Source organism: Drosophila eugracilis, unplaced genomic scaffold, assembly GCF_018153835.1.
Source record: "Drosophila eugracilis isolate 14026-0451.02 unplaced genomic scaffold, ASM1815383v1 contig_2152, whole genome shotgun sequence".
Classification (NCBI taxonomy): domain Eukaryota; kingdom Metazoa; phylum Arthropoda; class Insecta; order Diptera; family Drosophilidae; genus Drosophila; species Drosophila eugracilis.
This window is the reverse complement of record NW_024573036.1, coordinates 1,260,480-1,278,330: the sequence shown is the minus strand read 5'-3', so window position 1 is coordinate 1,278,330 and position 17,851 is coordinate 1,260,480. Positions and strand designations below refer to the sequence as shown.

The 17,851-nt window shown below is 44.4% G+C and overlaps 6 protein-coding genes across 6 annotated transcripts; 2 read left to right on the top strand and 4 right to left on the bottom strand.

Annotated features, from left to right (window-relative positions):
- Positions 1-359: 359 nt before the first annotated feature.
- Positions 360-1,696, bottom strand: LOC108111233 (eukaryotic translation initiation factor 4E-binding protein). The gene is made up of 2 exons (XM_017220636.2): positions 1,338-1,696; positions 360-804 (listed from the first exon to the last, which is right to left on the bottom strand). The coding sequence occupies exons 1-2, from the start codon at positions 1,480-1,482 to the stop codon at positions 596-598; spliced, it is 354 nt and encodes a 117-aa protein (XP_017076125.1). The 5' UTR covers positions 1,483-1,696; the 3' UTR covers positions 360-595.
- A 3,075-nt stretch (positions 1,697-4,771) lies between these two features.
- On the bottom strand, positions 4,772-7,336 carry LOC108111230 (N-acetylgalactosaminyltransferase 4). The gene is given in 5 exon segments (XM_017220632.2): positions 4,772-5,810; positions 5,863-6,069; positions 6,071-6,292; positions 6,354-6,696; positions 6,762-7,336. Coding segments are annotated over 5 exon segments (1,980 nt in total). The 5' UTR covers positions 7,307-7,336; the 3' UTR covers positions 4,772-5,147.
- Positions 7,337-7,713: 377 nt separating this feature from the next.
- On the bottom strand, positions 7,714-9,807 carry LOC108110615 (putative polypeptide N-acetylgalactosaminyltransferase 10). The gene is made up of 4 exons (XM_017219714.2): positions 9,326-9,807; positions 8,925-9,264; positions 8,470-8,871; positions 7,714-8,414 (listed from the first exon to the last, which is right to left on the bottom strand). Exons 1-4 carry the CDS (start codon positions 9,805-9,807, stop codon positions 7,770-7,772), a joined length of 1,869 nt encoding a protein of 622 aa, XP_017075203.1. The 3' UTR covers positions 7,714-7,769.
- Positions 9,808-10,100: 293 nt separating this feature from the next.
- LOC108110752 (ATP-dependent DNA helicase PIF1) lies at positions 10,101-12,629 on the top strand. Its single transcript, XM_017219961.2, is given in 3 exon segments — positions 10,101-10,683; positions 10,685-11,167; positions 11,280-12,629. Coding segments are annotated over 3 exon segments (1,995 nt in total). The 5' UTR covers positions 10,101-10,221; the 3' UTR covers positions 12,330-12,629.
- Positions 12,630-12,794: 165 nt separating this feature from the next.
- On the bottom strand, positions 12,795-14,054 carry LOC108110755 (NADH dehydrogenase [ubiquinone] 1 beta subcomplex subunit 10). The gene is made up of 4 exons (XM_017219964.2): positions 13,960-14,054; positions 13,772-13,872; positions 13,073-13,348; positions 12,795-13,010 (listed from the first exon to the last, which is right to left on the bottom strand). The coding sequence occupies exons 2-4, from the start codon at positions 13,851-13,853 to the stop codon at positions 12,889-12,891; spliced, it is 480 nt and encodes a 159-aa protein (XP_017075453.1). The 5' UTR covers positions 13,854-13,872; positions 13,960-14,054; the 3' UTR covers positions 12,795-12,888.
- Positions 14,055-14,068: 14 nt separating this feature from the next.
- On the top strand, positions 14,069-17,813 carry LOC108110751 (E3 ubiquitin-protein ligase msl-2). Its single transcript, XM_017219960.2, has 3 exons — positions 14,069-14,139; positions 14,271-16,482; positions 16,536-17,813. The coding sequence occupies exons 2-3, from the start codon at positions 14,535-14,537 to the stop codon at positions 16,928-16,930; spliced, it is 2,343 nt and encodes a 780-aa protein (XP_017075449.2). The 5' UTR covers positions 14,069-14,139; positions 14,271-14,534; the 3' UTR covers positions 16,931-17,813.
- The last annotated feature ends 38 nt before the right edge of the window (positions 17,814-17,851 follow it).

The following is a 17,851-nucleotide window of genomic DNA, read 5'->3' as shown; positions in this document are numbered from 1 at the left end:
TTGATCTTTTGTTTGGCCTGTACACACATATATAGTATATATCCGATAACTGGGACACGCGCTGCTGGGGCCACTGACTGGCTAACTAAAAAGCCGGCCGGTATTTCCAGCCGTCTATGTATAATCCTCCCCCTCCACAAACCCCCTTCACAATATTTCTCTTCAAACTGTTCAACAAACTGCCAAAAATAATATTAAACCGAAACTGACTCAAGGTGAAGTGGAAAGTGTTCTATCGCACGCGTGGCCTCCCAAGGTTCATTCGCTGATAAAGAAAGTAATTTCGAAATCAACATAAATAATAATGTATCATTAAAGTACGATATTGATAGTAATTAATTTCATTATAATTATTACTCTCTTTAAATAATGCGTATTTTTTATTGTTTTTTACTTAACATCTAGAGATTTACAAGTTACTAAGTCAATATGACCGAAAGAACAAAACGACGTGGAAGAACTAAGAACTTAGCATCTAGTAATGGGTATGGCTAAAACGATGCACTCTAAGCTTATAAGATCGGGTTTAGTGGGTGTTGTCTAATGGCTAAATGATTTTGGCAGTTGCTGCTTGGTGAGACTAGGGACAAGTCCCCTACAGATCCAGTTGGAACTGTTCCTGATCCTCGATCTTCAGGGACTTGGTTTGCTTCACCAGCTCCGTGGGCACTGGCACACACTTGCGAAAGGGGGTACGGGGAGTGCCCCTCAGCAGGCAGCTGGGCACATTCGAAGGGGGCGTTTGGCTCAGGGGCGAGCCACGCAGATTCTTCATGAAGGCCCGCTCGTAGATCAGTTTAGTGCCTGGAATGATAAGAAAGGTGGAAGTGCTGATTAGTCAGGGTGTCTGCGTTGCATCAGAAAGGTATTCAAAGTTCCCCAAAGCTGATAAGACAGCTGCGTACACATTTCTCGGCGGTGATAGTGAGTCACGAACCCCGAGCACATGTGCTCCGGATTGTCAGCCAACTGACTGATTCAGGGAGATGGCCAGGTTTAATCAGCCGAAAAAAGGTGAGTGAGGTATTTAAAAATAAGCGTGAATTATGGTTAATTAAATCTTTAAACAAAAGCTTGTTTTTGTTTGAATGAAGATGGAAAAACCTTCAGTTGCTTGGGACTTGTTATGAATTTTAGATATCTTGTTTACTTTTTAAGTGGAATATCGATTTGTTTGGCACTACTGTCAATGGTTCATCATAGTTTTTGCTCACTATATCTTATCGTTTAACATTTCAGAGGGAAATTTAGTTTGTAAACTTGTAAGATTAAATTTGCAGTCTGAATATCATCAGGTAACTGAAATGTAATTTCAATTGCCGCTGTTTGAAACTTACCTCCAGGAGTGGTGGAGTAGACGGTTCCGCCGGGTGTCGAGGAGTAGACCTCGGGCATCTGGATCGGGTCCGTGATGACAATCTTCCTGGTGATCATGGGCAGAGCCTGGCTGATGGCTTGACGGGCGGTCGGGGAAGCAGACATGTTTGCTGATTGATTGTTTGGTGTTTTTATGGAACTGTGAAAACTTTCCGCTGGACTTGTAAGCACACTCGATATGGCTGCGACAATTTGATTGTTTACACAAACTGCGTTGTTTGTATTCTGTTTATCAGCTGTTGAGCTGCGCTGTATGGCTTCTATATGTCGACCGTTGGCTGTTCGCTAGGCGATTGCTGGCGGTATCACGACGGCGGGCTGTATTTATACCCCTCTGGTTCTTACGCTCACGCGCAGCTATGCTCTCTCCCCTTCTGGGCGGTTGTCAGGGTACTCTCTCTCTCTCACTCGCCTGATTATTCCGCTTGGTCGGCTGATGTTTTTGTTTTTATCTGGGTGTATTTTCTGCGTAGTTTATGACAAACCAAACCGGGTGCTCTTCTTGTTTTTGCCTTATTCTAATAACCCCTTTGTTGTTGTTCTTGCTGTTGTTGTTGCACAGCAGACGAGAGACCGCTGCACACCTCAGACGTTTCCGAAGATTGCCGGGGGAGCGGGGGTTGGGTGTCTTGAGGGGCTTCTCGCCTTGAGCTCTTGTTTATCTTTAGCCATTTGTTATTGTTTAATGCACGGCAATATTATTGGTAAACAAGTTGGCCAGCAATACAAAACGGCAATCGCATTCTTTTCTGAAAAAACCTCTATTATCGATCTTGCTGGGGAAATGTGATGACTCAGGTGCAAGTGAGATGTTATCAATGGATCTCTGTAGGTGTTCCGGGGAATTTCGGGAAGCACTGCCTGCCCTCCATGCGGCCATTATTTTGCACTCATTTTCACGAAATTCTATCAATTAGCATAACGACACGTCGCCGGCAAACGTTGACGTAGGTTCTCAGTGTATTCCCATGCATGCTCGTACTCAGAGAGCATATAAATTCAGAGTTCGATTATTTACAGGGGGTTTTCGGCTACGAGATACTCAGTAGTTGGTTTTTCAGAGGCATTCAACGTTTAAAAATAAGTAACAGAGAAAGTTAAAAGGTATGCAGGAAAGAAATATGCTTTGCTATGGTAAAACAAGTCTATGAAATTGTTTTTGTTTAATTCTAAAATTACAAGGCAATGCAAAGAAAGCTAAAACGTAATTAAGTTGAAGACATCCATTTAATGAACCATTACGATAGCACTGCCTGAGGTATTATCCTAAAACTTAAACAAGTATCTGTTGACATACCTTTACTATATGTTAAACTTATAAGACTAATATCTAACCCTATTCTTCTTGGGGCACGCATTCCCAACAGTTTCTGAGTTAAGGTTAAGGTAGGTAAGATTCGATATAACTGATATACCCACTGATCGTAGCAATGACAGGGTGCTCCTAAGAGGAGGCACGAGCAGTTTCGCCATGCGGGGGCGATGTTGACGATTTTTAATCGTTGGACGCATGTAAATAGTGGCAAAGGAACTTTTGCTTGCGTCGGCGCCCACGATTCGACGTAATTCGCTTTTGGCCACGGGCCACCTTGAGGGATGTGGGGTTAACGTAAGGTGGCCACGTGTGTTGATCTACAACGATCTCGATGTGGGACAAGAGGTGGCGCCCACCTAGAAATCCGCACAAGGTCAACACTTAAGCGTGCTAATATTTATGATGGATAAACAGGGAAAGCTTTGCAGACCTTGAAAGATTTCCATAAGTATGTAAGGAAAGCGTGACCCACATCCATCAATTACATGTTAGGGGGTGGAGTTAGCTAAGTGCCAACTGACCCCCAAAAAGCAAACGGTAAACAAGGGAGCGAGAACCTAAAAATCGCTGAGAATTATGCCGTGTCATCTAGCACGTAGTCCACAGCATTAAACCGCCCTACGTGCCGGGAGATATGTTTATACATTTTTTGGGTGAGAGACGGGCTCTTCTCTGCCACTTCCACTGCCATTAGGGCTTATCAACCCTCGAAGAACCAGTTCGGATTTCGCTTTCGGTTTCATCAGATACAAAGTACCTGCGCAGAGAGAGAAGCAGATAGTCGCCCAGAAAGAGATGGCAGTAAGTTTTCCTATTGCGTTGCAGCCAAGTGAAAATGCGTCTTGAAATATTCTTAGCCGGTTCTCTAAGCGCCGGAGGGGTGTGCCTTCTCTCCGCCGGGCAGAGGTGACATATAGTGAAATTCGGATGAAATCCGTTTTCGGGGTGGCTGATGAAATTGCACCATCCGCTTGCGTGCTACGCGGTGGGTCATTACCACTCGTGGGATCTATTTCTAAACGAGTCTGCGATAGTTGTGAATGAGCCCGACGAACCAACTTGTTTTTATTTTTCGGCTATGGCGAATATAACGAAGAGCGTAAACAAATAAACGGCGGGCTAACGATATGTGGATGCTCTATAGGTTACGACAAGCGAAGTCAACGAGAACGACTTGTGGAATAATAATCTGAGATTATAAATTTTAAAATATTCAAACGTCAAGATAGGGACAGAACTAAACATTTCCCATAGGCGCCATCATTACTACAGCCATTGGATACTTAAAATGGAAACTAAATGTATGATATTTGGTAGTAAATAAGTTTCCAAGAAAATATTGCATAATCATCTATAATATAGAAACTTTAAGCAAGTATCAAGATTATTGCATTAACAAAACCCCTCCTAACAAGACCAACTGCCTTCAAAGAGGGCATCTCTAGACGCTGAAAAGACCCACATCGATCACATCCCGCATCTCTGTTGACGTCGATGACCCACATTCTGTGAATTCGGATGAGAAGCGGCATCGACGTCGCGTTGGCCAAAAAATCAAATCATTTGACTTTGTTTATTCACAAAATATGAAAAAAGGCTGAGAAAAAATCAGAGGAAATAACCAAAACAACAGCACGCTGTCTATAAATTAGCATGTGCTTATGTCTGGAAGATAATGACCTGCATAGATAAGGATAAAGCCAACCCAGATCGAGACAGCTTGACGCTAAGTCATTGCCTGCTCATTCAGGGATCTTCGATCTTCGTCCTCTCCTGGGACAATCGCGTAATTTGCGTCTTAAATTACATCAGCTAAGCAAAGAGTCTGGATTCGAGGGGTTCCGAGACTCCAGAGGGATGGGAACTCCTCTAGTCTATCTGCCATCTGCCGTCTGCCACCACTTCTCGACTCCTCTTTCTCTTTTGTAGAAAGTTCAACAGCCCCGGCGATAAGGTTTGCGACAGTCGAAAAATGTAATCATGAGAAATGGGATGCCACAGACAGTTTTAGATGCTCTATCTGAAAAATAAAAAAAATATAATAATTACAAAGTATTATACCTATACCCACGGATTTGATAGTTTTATACACATTTATTAACATTCAAGTCTGTTTCATTTTCGAAAATTTAATTTATATCTCTTCAAATTGTTAATACCTAAAGACAGTGTATAGACCGCAAATAAAGAGCTGAATTTGTGGCTTCCGATCGGACAGAATCTTCGGTCCGATTGCGATCTGACCGTCCAGATCTTTCACTTTCCGCTACCATATGTATATCAATAATGCATGGGGCAAGAATTAATGGAAAAATGGAATTTACTTGGCGAACTTTTTCTGAAACCTTCACAACGATCAATGAACTAAACCCGTGACGATCGAGGTCTCCGAACTTATCCGATCGACATGTGGCTGTAGTTACTTAAAAGGGAGTGGTTTATTTTAAAAAGATGACTACTTCAATCCCTTGTAGAAATCGTCCATCATGGTGTGGTTCACGAATCCGAACTGCCAGCGCTGGCGATCGTTGTTCCTTTCGCAGCGATTGAGGACGACTTTGGCATTGCCGTTCTCTACAAATCCCTCCAAGCAGCGGTCGCCACTTTCTCCGTGGACCAACCACTGGTTATCCCTGTCGTAGTACCAAAACTGGTTGCCACCCTGGCTGTGGCAGTTCCACAACCAAACGGTGGTATTGGGCAGTGGCTCATGGGCATCCAGGCACACTGATTCGAAATTCTTCATTCTCAGATCTCGATGGATGGAGAGCTCCCAGAACTGATTGTGTTGGGGATGGGTTTTGTTATCCGCACAGCTGAACATTCCCACCGCCGCATCTTTTTCGTTGCCCATGTTATCCAGGCAGTAAATCGGATTGGCCAAGTTTTGAATGGCGCCGGAGGCATAGGATGGTGGCTCTACAGGCGGGAATTTTTCGAGAAAGTCGGCAGCCACCTCCGTCATGTACCAGTGGAAGCTCTTACACTTCAGCTGCTCCCTAATTGCTTTCTGGCGAGTCAGATCTCCGGCATCCAGGTTTTTGTAGGTCTCCGGATCTCGGGTGTACACATATTCCTTATACTCATCCATCCAAACCTCCGCCACTCGTTTATGGTTCTAAAAAACGTAATATTAACATATTATCTTGATTCAGATAAGTACACCCCACCTTGGCCACAAAGTTGTGTCCCCTTGGATTGCCCCTTGGTTTCATGGGTCCTCGGAAAATGTGCGCTACCCTGGAGCAGGGAACATCCAGCAGCATGCCGCCACACATCCAGATCTTAAAGCTCAACTCGTACTGCTCCCCGCCCCATATGTCCAACTGATCGTCATAGCCACCAAGGTTCCAGAAGAAGTCCGTGTTGATGGCGAAACAAACCGCCCATCATCACGGGACTTCGGTAGGGCATGGAATTGTCCGCAGCATCCTCGGGTAGAACAGGCAATTGTTTATAGTAAAATTTCCAATCGAAACCGCCTCGAGCTCCTGTCTGATATCCACCTGAATAAGAGAAGTCACCATGCATGATGACATCCACAATGGGGCACGTGGAGATCTTTGGATTAATGGCAATCGGTTCGATTAAGGGAGGAAGCTGAAAAGTTTAGAGTTCGTAATATAATTTGAAACTAAAGTATCTAAAGACTACACCTTACCCAATTGTAGTTAACTTCGATGTGAGAGTCAAAGAAGACCATTACTTTCCCGATGGCCACTTTGGCTCCTGCTATTCTCGCTCCAATCAGCCCTCGTCTCTCCGGATTTCGAACTACGGTGACTAGATGCGGAAAATGTTTCTCCACGTAATCATCTAAGGGCTTCTTTAAGTTCTCCCACTCGCTACCATCGTCCACGAGGACAATTTGCTTCAGTAATTCCGGTGGAGTGCGATTTATTACACTATAGATGGATCTCAGCAAGGTATTGAAGTGCTCGTTGAAGAAGATAAAGACCACACTGATGTCGGGTAACTTTGCCAAGTACTTCCGGGACTTACACCTACAGAGATATAGAGAGAGTTATACAATACCTATCTGGAAATACTTTTCTAGGGATATACTCACGCCTCAAGTCTGACATCCGGCACAGATCGATTCACGGAGATTCGATCAGACAAGAGGCCGTTGAAGCCGTTCATCTCGTAGATCTCGGTTTCCAGATGCTTTTCTTCGGGATTTTCGATTTTTCCAGCTTCTCCGTGCTCACCTAACCCGGTTCGCTTTCTATCCGCTTCCATGGCAGCGTAGTCGTGCCAATCCTTGCGCTCTCCTTTCGGTTCCGGAAGCTGGAAACCCTGACGCTTCTCACTTTTGGGCAGCTCGACTACTGAGTTGCGATCCTGATACGGAGGCCGTGGGGCCTTCCGGGTGGGATGTATATTAGCAGCCCTGAAAACGGGCGTTATAGGATCCCCATTCGGGTCGAGTTTTTCTTCCGCTTCCTCGGACTTTCGCATCCGCCGCTCGACTATCATAGTGGTGACCAGGGAAACGGTGACGATGACCATCAAATACAGGATCACCTTGCGCACGAGGCGCTTCACATATCTTTTCTTCATGGCCATATGGACGTCTTGCCGGCGGAAGTCCAAAGCGCTGACTGCTCGCATGGCGGTGCAGCGGAGGAGCACCTACCTGGCAGTCTGGTGACACCTGGCAAAAAAGCACAGCCATTAGTGTAATTGGGAACCTCGCAAATGGAGTGAGGAAATTCGGCGATAAGGCGACGGAGTAAGTTCGATTTTCGGTTGGCCAAAAACACACTTCTCCACTATCAATCAGTGGCAGACTAGTCGGCTGCCCGGTGACGTGTAAGAAGCAGACCCGCACTCACCTGAGAAAAAGTCGGGCGAGAAGAACAATAACAAACTAAACATCTCCGCATGCGAATTCAAATTACCGAAGCGCGCGTTACGGTGGCGACATCTACTAAGGTATTTTCGGAACTAGAGGTATGTATTGAAAAAAACGTCGAAGCCCTGGAAATTCAGATTACTTAAAGTGCTTAAAATCGCTGTTTTCAAATGTTACAAAATGTTTGAATATTTTTTTATTGGTTTATTAATATTTAAATTAATCTCTTAGAAACTGGACTTTTCCCAGCTTCCACTGCTGCTTTGCATTGTTTTCATTGCAAACATTATTGGATAGCACCTGGCCAACTTCCTGACCGATGGTCAAATTGGCCTCCAGGCACCATACCCACATTTGGCCCTGCTGGAACCACTGATAGCGGCGGTTGTACAACCAGTACTGATTTCCACCGTAGCCGTGGCAGTGAAAGAGCCACACAGACTTTGTTTTAATGCCCTGAGCTTCCAGGCAATCATCTTTACTCTTGGTCAGTCGAATCTCATAGTTTCGTGTTAGGAACCAGTTTTGAAACTCCGAAGGATTCGTACTATTCCCTGTGCAGCGGGAGAGGACCACTGGTTTCTTGTGTTTTCGATCCAGAGAGTCCACGCAGAAGCCGGGAAAGGCAACACTTTCGATGGCTCCCGAGAAAATGATCGGTAGATCGACAACAGGATATTTTTCTAGGAAGTCTGGAGCCACTTTGTTCATGTACCAATCAAAGGACTTGCATTTCAAGGTCTTTCTTAGGGTTTTTAATTTGGTTAGGGATCCTGGGTTTGTTTTCTTATAAAGTTCGGGGTTTGAGTCGTAAAGGTGTTTCTTGTACTCATCCATCCACACCTCAGCCACTCGTTTGTTGTTCTAGGTAAGATTTTTGTATGGAATTGGGATATTCAATATGGGATTCCTCACTCACCCTGGCCAGACTATTGTAATTCCGTTGTCTCGACTTCGGTAGCACTGGTGCTTTGTTTATGTGACCCACTCGGGAGCAGGGAACGTATAGTGACATACCGCCACACATCCAAATCTTAAAACTCATCTCGAACTGCCCTTCATCATAACCGCCAAGATTCCAGAAGAAGTTCTTATCGATGGCCATTGGGCCTACTAACAGAGGGGTGCGGTACGGCGCAAAACCAAGGTCTTCATCCTCGGGAAAAACTGGTAGTTCCTTAACCTTAAGTAACCAATTAAATCCGGAACGGGTCAGAGAGTTAGACTTCGTGTACTCAAAAGTCTTGTCTGAGATTTTGTCCAAAATGGGACCGGTGACTATATTCCGATTTACAACTATAGGTTCCAACAGGGGAGGTAGCTAAACAATGAAATAAATTATTAATAAATTTGAATTTGGATTCGAGTACCAACCCAATTAGTATTGACTTCGATGTGGGAATCCAGAAAGACCAAAACTTGACAGGTGGCAATTTTGGCTCCTTCTACCCTCGCCTTACTGAGGCCATGTCGCCCTGTAAGTCTCAGTATCTTGATTAGTTTGGAGTGCGGTGCCACAAAGTCCTCTAGATCTGGTCCCAAGTCCATTAGCTCACTATCACCATCAACGAGGACAATCTGCTTAAGCAGCTCCGGAGGAGAGCGGTTAATAATGCTAGTTACTGATCTTAGCAGCACGCTGAGGCGTTCATTATGAAAAGCGATAATGACAGTCACGTTGGGTAGCCTCTGTAAATACTTTTGATTATGGCACCTGAGGTTAATTAAACTCTGTTAAATTTAATGAAAGCTCTTTTATATGTCTAAGAACTCACCCCAAAGGTCTGATATCCGGCAAGGCTCTTTTTAATGAAATGTGATCGGAGAGTTTGGCATTGAAACCATGGTCTCCATAATAGGTGCCCATCACATCCATTTCTTTGGCATTTGGTAATTCAGCGGGGGTTCCCTGCTCACCTAATCCTATTCTAACTTTATCATTATTCATAGAGAGTGGATCGTGCCAATTCTTGACAGCTTCTTGTTTTGGTAAACTAAACTTTACATGTCGCTGGATTTTCAAAACATCCAGTTCATTTTGGGATAAGGATGCTATATGTGAGGAAATTTCCCGAGGAATCTGTCTATTTGATAGCTGCCTTGTTGTTTTAGGACCAACTTCCTTTTGATTTATTTTGTCCACCACGGTATCCACTATTCTTCTGTGTATCTGGTTGCCCATTAAAATCGTGGATATTAAGGAACAGAAAAGGACAGCCAGCAGAAGGCGCACAATGAATTTCAGATCCACATTCATAGCGCTCTTCAGTTAATGTAGCTCCAATCTAAATGAATATTAGTTTACTTTATATACAATGAATTAGTATTCGTGGCCTACCCATTACACACAGTTTGACATTCAAATGTAAAATGAAATGGGGCTTGAGTCCCAGCTAAAAAAGAACTTAACTAACTGGAAAGGAACTTAGATATCCGTCAACGAATATATCCAATTGGAAAGTAACTTAGCTATCTGAAGGATTGCAATGTTTATACGATATTTTTGCACGATCAACTTGCGGTCACACAACGCACTCTAAGTGATATCGATCGTTTTCACTCTAATGTCGCTTGGACAATCGGCTATCAAGCGCATGGAAGTGTGTTTGAGTTTTTTAAATTTTAAACTTTGATTTAAATTAGAACTGACTAAACCCAAGGTAATACGACTATGGATATCAATGACGCAGTGCTCACGTGTGCGGTGAACATGCAGTGGACCAATTCTGTAGGCATTACGGGTCGAAAACTGGCCTACAAAACGGCCACTTTGCGTCTTGTGCGGAATGATCTGCGGGAATTGTTTGTGGAGGTGACGCCGGAGAAATTAAAGCCGCTCAAGTTCAAACTAAAGGATCTCATGGTGCACAAGAAGTTCATGTCCGAAGGCAAGGCCACCTTTAACTTTAAGGCGGAGAACTGCACCATATACTTGTCCAATGCTCCGCCGGGCACTCTTATGTTCTTCCTGAGGACGATATTTATTAAAATGAACGGAACCGAAGGAGGATCTCAGCCGGATGATGCCTCCTTGCAGAAAAAACTTCGCGAGCATTTGCTGTCTGGAAAACCCAGCAGCTTTGAAGATGTTTCTCCGGTCACTACGGCTGAGATGATTTTGGCGCGCAAAAAGGGCGGGTTTGCTGTCCAAAGGGTCGGTGACCACTCCGTCGCCTCAGGGCGCCAAAAAACGAAGATTCGATGAGCTCAAGGAAGAGAGGGACAAGAGCAGCATGCCAGCAGCTAAGAAACTATATCAAACGGCCACCGATGAGTCCCTAAGGCTGAGTGAGGAGCAAATGGAGGTTCTGCGGGCCTGTACCTCAGGAAAAAATGTATTCTTCACCGGCTCTGCGGGCACTGGCAAGAGTTTTCTGCTTCGAAGAATCATATCGGCCTTGCCGCCTGATGGAACAGTGGCAACAGCCTCTACAGGAGTGGCAGCATGCTTGATTGGTGGCACCACTTTGCATGCCTTTGCGGGAATAGGAGGAGGAGACGCCACAATGCAAAGGTGTTTGGAGCTGGCCTCCAGACCCGTAAGTGCCCAAACCTGGAGGAAGTGCAAGCGACTGATTATTGATGAGATCTCTATGGTGGACGGACAGTTCTTTGAGGTATTTCTTTAGTTTTAAATCGGTTAGGTAAAAAAACAAAGCTTCATTTTATACCTTTAGGGCGTTCTCTACCAAATTAATCGTCTTTATTCTTTAATTTATCTCTACACAGAAAATCGAAGCCGTTGCCCGTCACATTCGTCGCAATGATCGTCCTTTCGGCGGCATCCAGCTGATCCTCTGTGGCGATTTCCTTCAACTTCCTCCAGTTATTAAGTCGGATGTCGGAGCAGGGCCCACTGCGACGCCCCAACAGCGCTTCTGCTTCCAGTCCAGCGCCTGGGAAACCTGCATCCAGTGTGTCTTCGAACTGAAGCAAGTGCATCGACAATCGGATCCAGAGTTTGTAAAGATTCTGAATCACCTTCGAATTGGACATGTAAATGATTCCATAACTAATCGACTGACAGCCACTTCCAAGCAGAAAATCGAGGGAAATGGCATTTTGGCCACTCAACTCTGCTCCCACACAAACGATGCTAACTCCATTAACGAGTCCAAGTTGGAAAACCTTCAGGGAGATAAGGTTTTATTCAAGTCTGAGGATTCTGATGCAGGCATGACCAAGACATTAGATCAACAGGTTCAGGCTCCCTCTCAATTATACCTTAAGATAAACGCCCAAGTGATGCTGCTCAAAAATATTAACATAGCCAATGGTCTTGTAAATGGAGCTCGTGGAGTAGTTGTTAGAATGGATAAGGATCTACCAGTAGTTAGATTTAAAAACAACCAGGAATATGTGTGCAAGCACGAGAAGTGGATCATCAAAACCGCCACAGGTAGTCTCGTCACACGTCGCCAGGTTCCATTGAAATTAGCCTGGGCATTTTCAATACACAAAAGTCAAGGCCTAACACTCGATTGCGTGGAGATGTCCCTGTCAAAAGTATTTGAGGCTGGCCAGGCTTACGTGGCCCTATCCCGGGCCAAGTCCCTTCAGTCCATTAGAATTCTGGACTTTGACGCCAAGCAAGTGTGGGCCAATCCTCAGGTGCTGCAGTTCTACAAAGGCTTCCGGCGCAAGCTGATAGATACAACAATGATTCCCTTGGGCCCTAAAAATAAGGACAAGAAACCAGGAGATGGTAAGGCCGGAAATAGTGCTCTAGCCAAGCTCAAAAAGAGTCTCATGAACAAGCCACTAGTTTCGATTAGCTGAACTCAGAAATTATTAGTTGAATTTTAGAAAAAGAAAGACCTTTACACAATTACCTTTAAATATTATAATGGCTAGCTCTGTAATGAAATTTTCACGAATGCATTGAATATTGCTGAAAACTTAATTAAATCGCATACAAAATAATACATTTTACGAACTGAAGACAGGCCTAATAAACGTTCACGACTGTTTCCCTATTGAGAATTTATTGTCTGAAATAGTGTTTAAGTTAGCTAACATTTTATCAAAAAATATAATTATTTTAATTAAAAGAATGACTTAACTGATGTATAAAAAGAATACACAAATGGCTTTAATTTCCACTTTTATTAGAACAGACATGGCCTCATCAATTGGTCTAATAATTCTGATGAGGAATGTATGGTAAGTTCCTCTTACACCCTTCTACTCTACTAGGTGATATATGTAGCTTTCACAGAAACAAAGTCTTACACATCCTTGGGATTACGATTTCAGGGCATGTATATTTAGTTATAACGGATAATGAAACTAGAAAACATCAGCTCAGATCGGCACTTTGGGCACATAAAAGCAGATTTTAATGAGCGGCCTCCTCCTTCATGCCACTGCCCACGGGCCCGTGACGACGCTCCCAGATCAGGCGATGCTTCTGCTTCATATAAGCGGTCTTGGCATTGGCATAGCCTCCCAAGTCGCCATCTGAAAAGAAATGATTTTGGTGAGTTGGTGTTTTATTTTTGAAACATAAGAATTCCACTTACACTTGATAAACCAGTTCTCGGTGGCCTTCTCGTACTGTTCCAGCAGCGGCTTGCACTTAACAATGTGATCGGGGGCCTCGTAGAGGGTACAATCCTCAAAGCGCTGGCGCAGAATGTTCACGATCTCGTTGTCAACCATGCGATCCCGGCGGAACTGCTGATCGGCCTCGAATCGGCAGACTGCATCGTCCGTATAGCACTGATCGATTGTCGGAACACGGCGGAAACGCTGGTGGTACCAGTTCTGCTTCTGCTGGTTAGGCTCCACAATGCTCTCTGAAAGTATTTATAAATTATTTTTTAAAGAATAATCATTTTAATATAAATAACATTAATTAACATTAATAGCACTAGCGACAGGTACTCAAATATCAAAAACATTCGGAATTTAAAATATATCTTCATCGCTCTTCGTATTTATTTTTTAACTGTGTACGTTTTATTGCGGGAATTTTTTCTTAATATTAAAACCATATCCTGGTAAAACCACAACACAATTTAAAATTTAGCATTATCAATTTTAGCATTAGCAATGCAGTGTAAACAAAAACAAATGCCCTGAGTATTGAGGTTATGTCATTATGTAATTGCCTGGAGTTTTTTCCACTTTTTCCGTTCGCTGGTCAAAGGAAACTTATTTAAACTGAATCTGGAAACTCCCAGGCCCTTAAGGGAAGGCAATCCTTGAAGATTACGTACCACGGAACCATGTTATGGGTCCATCGATGACATTGAGCACCGACTCGGCGAAACTAGCCATCGGACTGCGCGGCTCCGGCATTTTCTGGCTTTCCTTTCACCTGAAATATGCGATAACGGTGGCAGGATAATAATTTAATTGATTCTTATTTCTTAGAACGGAAAATACTTAAAAAACACATAATTACTTAAAAACTTAGTGTTAAAATTTTTAGTAGGACCGCAAGCTGGATTAACGATAAATCAGCAGGACAGTGGAATCAGCTGTTTCGGTGATGAGGCCATACTGCTGCTATGCAAACAGATTAGTTGGTATAATTGCTCTGCCGAGCTGTGTTCACACTGCTTCGCTCAGCAACATTGCTTGGGTAAATTTTTTTTAGTTGTTAATTTATTTGTTTTTCAAGCGTACACCGTACAGCATAACCATTAATAATGACTTGAGACTACTCAAACATAAACAACCAATTTTTTTTTTTTTTTTGCACGTGAAACATAGTGTTAAGGATGTACGTCATTGCTAAGTGAAACCTACAAGAGATTTCCAGTGAATTTTCAATTTAATGGAGAAATCAAGGATTAACGCGGTTTGAGAATGTGTAACTAAGGTTTAGAAGGCAGTGTATTGCAGGTAAATAGCCAAGGAGCTGTCAGGTAGCCGAAGAGGCCGCGTGGGCCAGGTCAGCCAGCGGAGTCTCAACGTCGGGGTGGTAAACAAAAACACCGGTGTTTGTACAGTCTCGGCCATAAAAATATTGCCACAATGCTGGCCCAGTCGGCCTATCTCAAGGTTACGCGCCTCTCGCTGCGCTCCGCCTCGAATCTCTCCAAGCGCCGGGTGTACGAGCTGAGCTCCGGGATCGGTGAGCTGCGCCAACTGCTGTCCTGTGTTGTCTGTTGTCAACTTTTGGTCGATCCCTACTCCCCGAAGGGCAAACGATGTCAGCACAATGTGTGTCGCCTGTGCCTGCGCGGTAAAAAACGTCTGTTTCCCAACTGCTCCCAGTGCGAGGGGTGCTCCGACTTTAAAACATACGAGGAGAATCGTATAATGGGCACCCAACTGCTATGCTATAAGACGCTGTGCGTCCATCTGCTACAGTCCTCGCTTTTTGGTCAATTGAGTGGTCTAAGGCCCGAAGTAGGCAAGACGCTGGTGTCTCGCATCAAGCTACCGGCCATGACTACCCAGGAATTCATAAGAGAAGGCTCCAATATCTCTGACACGGGCGACACGTTCCTGCCTGAGCCAGATCTTCCCTTCCTCAAGGAACTGCCCACGTCGCTGCCCGCAGAAACACCGCCCACAACGGCGGCCACCACTCCGGAGTTACCCTACGATCAGCACCTCAACATCAGCGACATCGAAGCAGAAGCGGCGGCCACAGCCGAGCAGGGACACTTTTCGCCACTTCCCCTGCTTCCGACGGGATCTCGCATGGATCTGCTGTCCCACGGTGGACAGATAGTGATTGCCACCGAGTCATCGGAATCGGGCTTTATGGATCACGCTTGGACTGATCAGGTAGACCTATCTGGGGCCGTTTCGGTGTCTAGCTTTCCCAGTAACAGCACCAACTTTGCCGTGTCATATGTTATGCCCACGGGTGCTTCCACGCCATTCGATCCCCAGGAACTGCAAATCGGCCAAGTCGTTCAAATGGGAAACTCCACACAGTTGGCTGTGCTGGCTGCCGTTGAGGAGACCGTTGAAACCTCCACCCATGTGGCTGTGCTTGCCTCTGCTGTTGAAGAAGCAGACGTGACCTCTACTCAGTTGGCTGTGGTATCATCCGTTGAAGAAGCCGAAGAAATCTCTACTCAATTGACTGAGCACCCAGATGAAGAACCTCAGCAGGTTCTGGCTACTGTTGAAGAGATGGTAGAGATCAATGAGTCTGCAGTTCAGACGGAGGCTTTGGTTGACTGTGAGAAGTTCGAAGAAAACAATACACACTCGGATATTCACACCTCACAGTCACCTGTGCTAGCGGATAGTAAGGAGCCAGAGAAGGACCCAGTTACTCTTAAGCGAAAGTTGACCCCGCTGCTAGAAGAATGGCAGGAAGAAAAGGAGATGGATAAAGACTTAGGGGAGTTACACGCAGCTGCCGAGGAGGAAGAAGAAGCGGCATTGCTTCCCAAAAGTGTAGAGCTCGAGGAGGAAGTCATACCCGAAGCCCCGCTGAAACGTAAGCGAACCCGTAGCTTGAAAGCCCCTCAAACTGCTAAAATCGAGTCGGCTCAAGCTGAAGTCAAGACAAAACTTCAATCTGGGAAAAGTGCCTTCCGAAAGGTTCGTGGAAAGGAGAAGGAGGAAAAGGAAAAGGCAAAGCCAACCAAATCCAAGTGCCGCTGCGGTATCTCGGGCTCGGCCAATCCTCTTACCACCTGCCGTAACTCTCGTTGTCCGTGCTACAAGAACTTCAATAGTTGCACTGGATGTCATTGCGTGTGTTGCAAAAATCCTCACAAAGAAGATTATGTGGAAAGCGATAATGACGATGATGGTTTTGAGGACCTGAAAGGAGAACAAGAGCCGCTGCTACAATCAGAGAAACCAGCAGCACCACCTCAGCAAGGGGATAACAGTCGAGACACAGCACAGCAGGATTCGTCGAGCGACGGCATAAGTTTGGTACCCCTCAACAACCTTCAGCAGTCACAGCATCCTTTGGTTCTGGTCCAGAATGAGAAGGGCGAATACCAGGGTAAGCCCATTTGTGGCATTGTAGATTCTTTTCTAACTCCTATCTATTTTTAGGCTTTAATATCTTCCAAGGCAACAAACCCGTTGATCCAGCCACTGTTGGCTTTATTCGAGTTCAGCTGCAAAACAACGATGGCAACGGTTCCATTCCCCAGTATGCCTATGTAATGCCACCGCCTGCGATGCCTGACCCACCACCGCCATCTCTTTCGCCACCACCTCCTCCAGCTCCTCCACCACCAGAAAGGGAAGTCATCGAGCCGCCGCCCAAAAAGTTTAGAACCAGTAGAACCCGTAGGGGAAGGGCCAATTTCTCGGCCCTCGACACAGTAGACGAGCTTGTCAGTGGCGGATCCAGGAGTAATTCTGCCGCTGGCGATAGATTATCGGCCACTGACAATGCCCACTCACTGTTCGAGGAGATCATGTCTGGCTCGGATGACTTGTAAGCAAGGAGACTCTTCCATATATGTTGTTTTGTCTTTAGAAAGCTTTTTTGTGTATGTGTTTTATGTTTCCCGGTATCAGCTTTGACTCATGTTATGGATGGTCCTATTTACCACTTAAGTCCATCCATAACTAGTTAAAGCACTGTGGTGTTCTTCTTACTGATCGTCTTATTTTGTTAACGTCCGGTTTCGTATTTTTTATGTACAGTTCCTCTACCCTAGCAAAAACCTCTCAAGTCACCTCCCAAATGTATTTTAGGAGCTTTCTCCATCCTGAGGATTTCCCAAAATTCATGTAATCAACCAGCAAACGTTTCCAAAACTAAATTTTTTTTAATAGGTATTAAGCAAAACAGTCGCATATAATTTAGAGGTAAAGCAATTCTTCAGCAAAATTATGTATTTAAGAGCAAGGCAATAGTCAGGACTAAATAATATTTTCGTTTAACGAACAGCGAATTAAAAAATAACTTAAAGGCTTTGCTGAAAATGCGGTTGCTGTGAGCCAAACAAATTTTTTTCATAGGCTAAGACAATTTTTTTCATAGGCTAAGACATTTTTTTGAGCATGAATTTTTTTGAGCACGTGAACTACTATTTAAGTAAAAATATTTCAAACTAAGCCATATATAGCCATATTATATATGAGCAAACTATAAACTATAAACTATTTAACAAATGCAAATAAATATGAGAATTGGTCTCAGTAATAATGTGACATTTTAAAGGTATGGGTGGTTTCCAGAATGCAATATTGTCTTTTTAAGGTATTCACTTAATAGACTTATGAAAGGCGATTCGTATTTTCTGGAACATCGTTCTCGGGAGTGAGAAAAACGAGTGCCTCCAGAGTCTCAAATGCACTGGCCGTTTCCGCTCACTTAAGTCACTCATTCTCAATTCAGAGTTTAATCAGCAGCT

Excerpts from the sequence above, each read along its gene's own strand:
- LOC108111233 (XM_017220636.2), bottom strand. The coding sequence starts at position 1,482 with ATGTCTGCTTCCCCGACCGCCCGTCAAGCCATCAGCCAGGCTCTGCCC. Across the intron at positions 805-1,337 it reads CTACTCCACCACTCCTGGAG|GCACTAAACTGATCTACGAG; the intron begins GTAAGTTTCAAA and ends TTATCATTCCAG.
- LOC108110615 (XM_017219714.2), bottom strand. The coding sequence starts at position 9,807 with ATGAATGTGGATCTGAAATTCATTGTGCGCCTTCTGCTGGCTGTCCTT. Across the intron at positions 8,872-8,924 it reads TCGAAGTCAATACTAATTGG|CTACCTCCCCTGTTGGAACC; the intron begins GTTGGTACTCGA and ends TTCATTGTTTAG. Across the intron at positions 8,415-8,469 it reads ATTACAATAGTCTGGCCAGG|AACAACAAACGAGTGGCTGA; the intron begins GTGAGTGAGGAA and ends AATCTTACCTAG.
- LOC108110755 (XM_017219964.2), bottom strand. The coding sequence starts at position 13,853 with ATGCCGGAGCCGCGCAGTCCGATGGCTAGTTTCGCCGAGTCGGTGCTC. Across the intron at positions 13,349-13,771 it reads ACCCATAACATGGTTCCGTG|AGAGCATTGTGGAGCCTAAC; the intron begins GTACGTAATCTT and ends AAATACTTTCAG. Across the intron at positions 13,011-13,072 it reads CGAGAACTGGTTTATCAAGT|ATGGCGACTTGGGAGGCTAT; the intron begins GTAAGTGGAATT and ends ATTTCTTTTCAG.
- LOC108110751 (XM_017219960.2), top strand. The coding sequence starts at position 14,535 with ATGCTGGCCCAGTCGGCCTATCTCAAGGTTACGCGCCTCTCGCTGCGC. Across the intron at positions 16,483-16,535 it reads TGAGAAGGGCGAATACCAGG|GCTTTAATATCTTCCAAGGC; the intron begins GTAAGCCCATTT and ends ATCTATTTTTAG.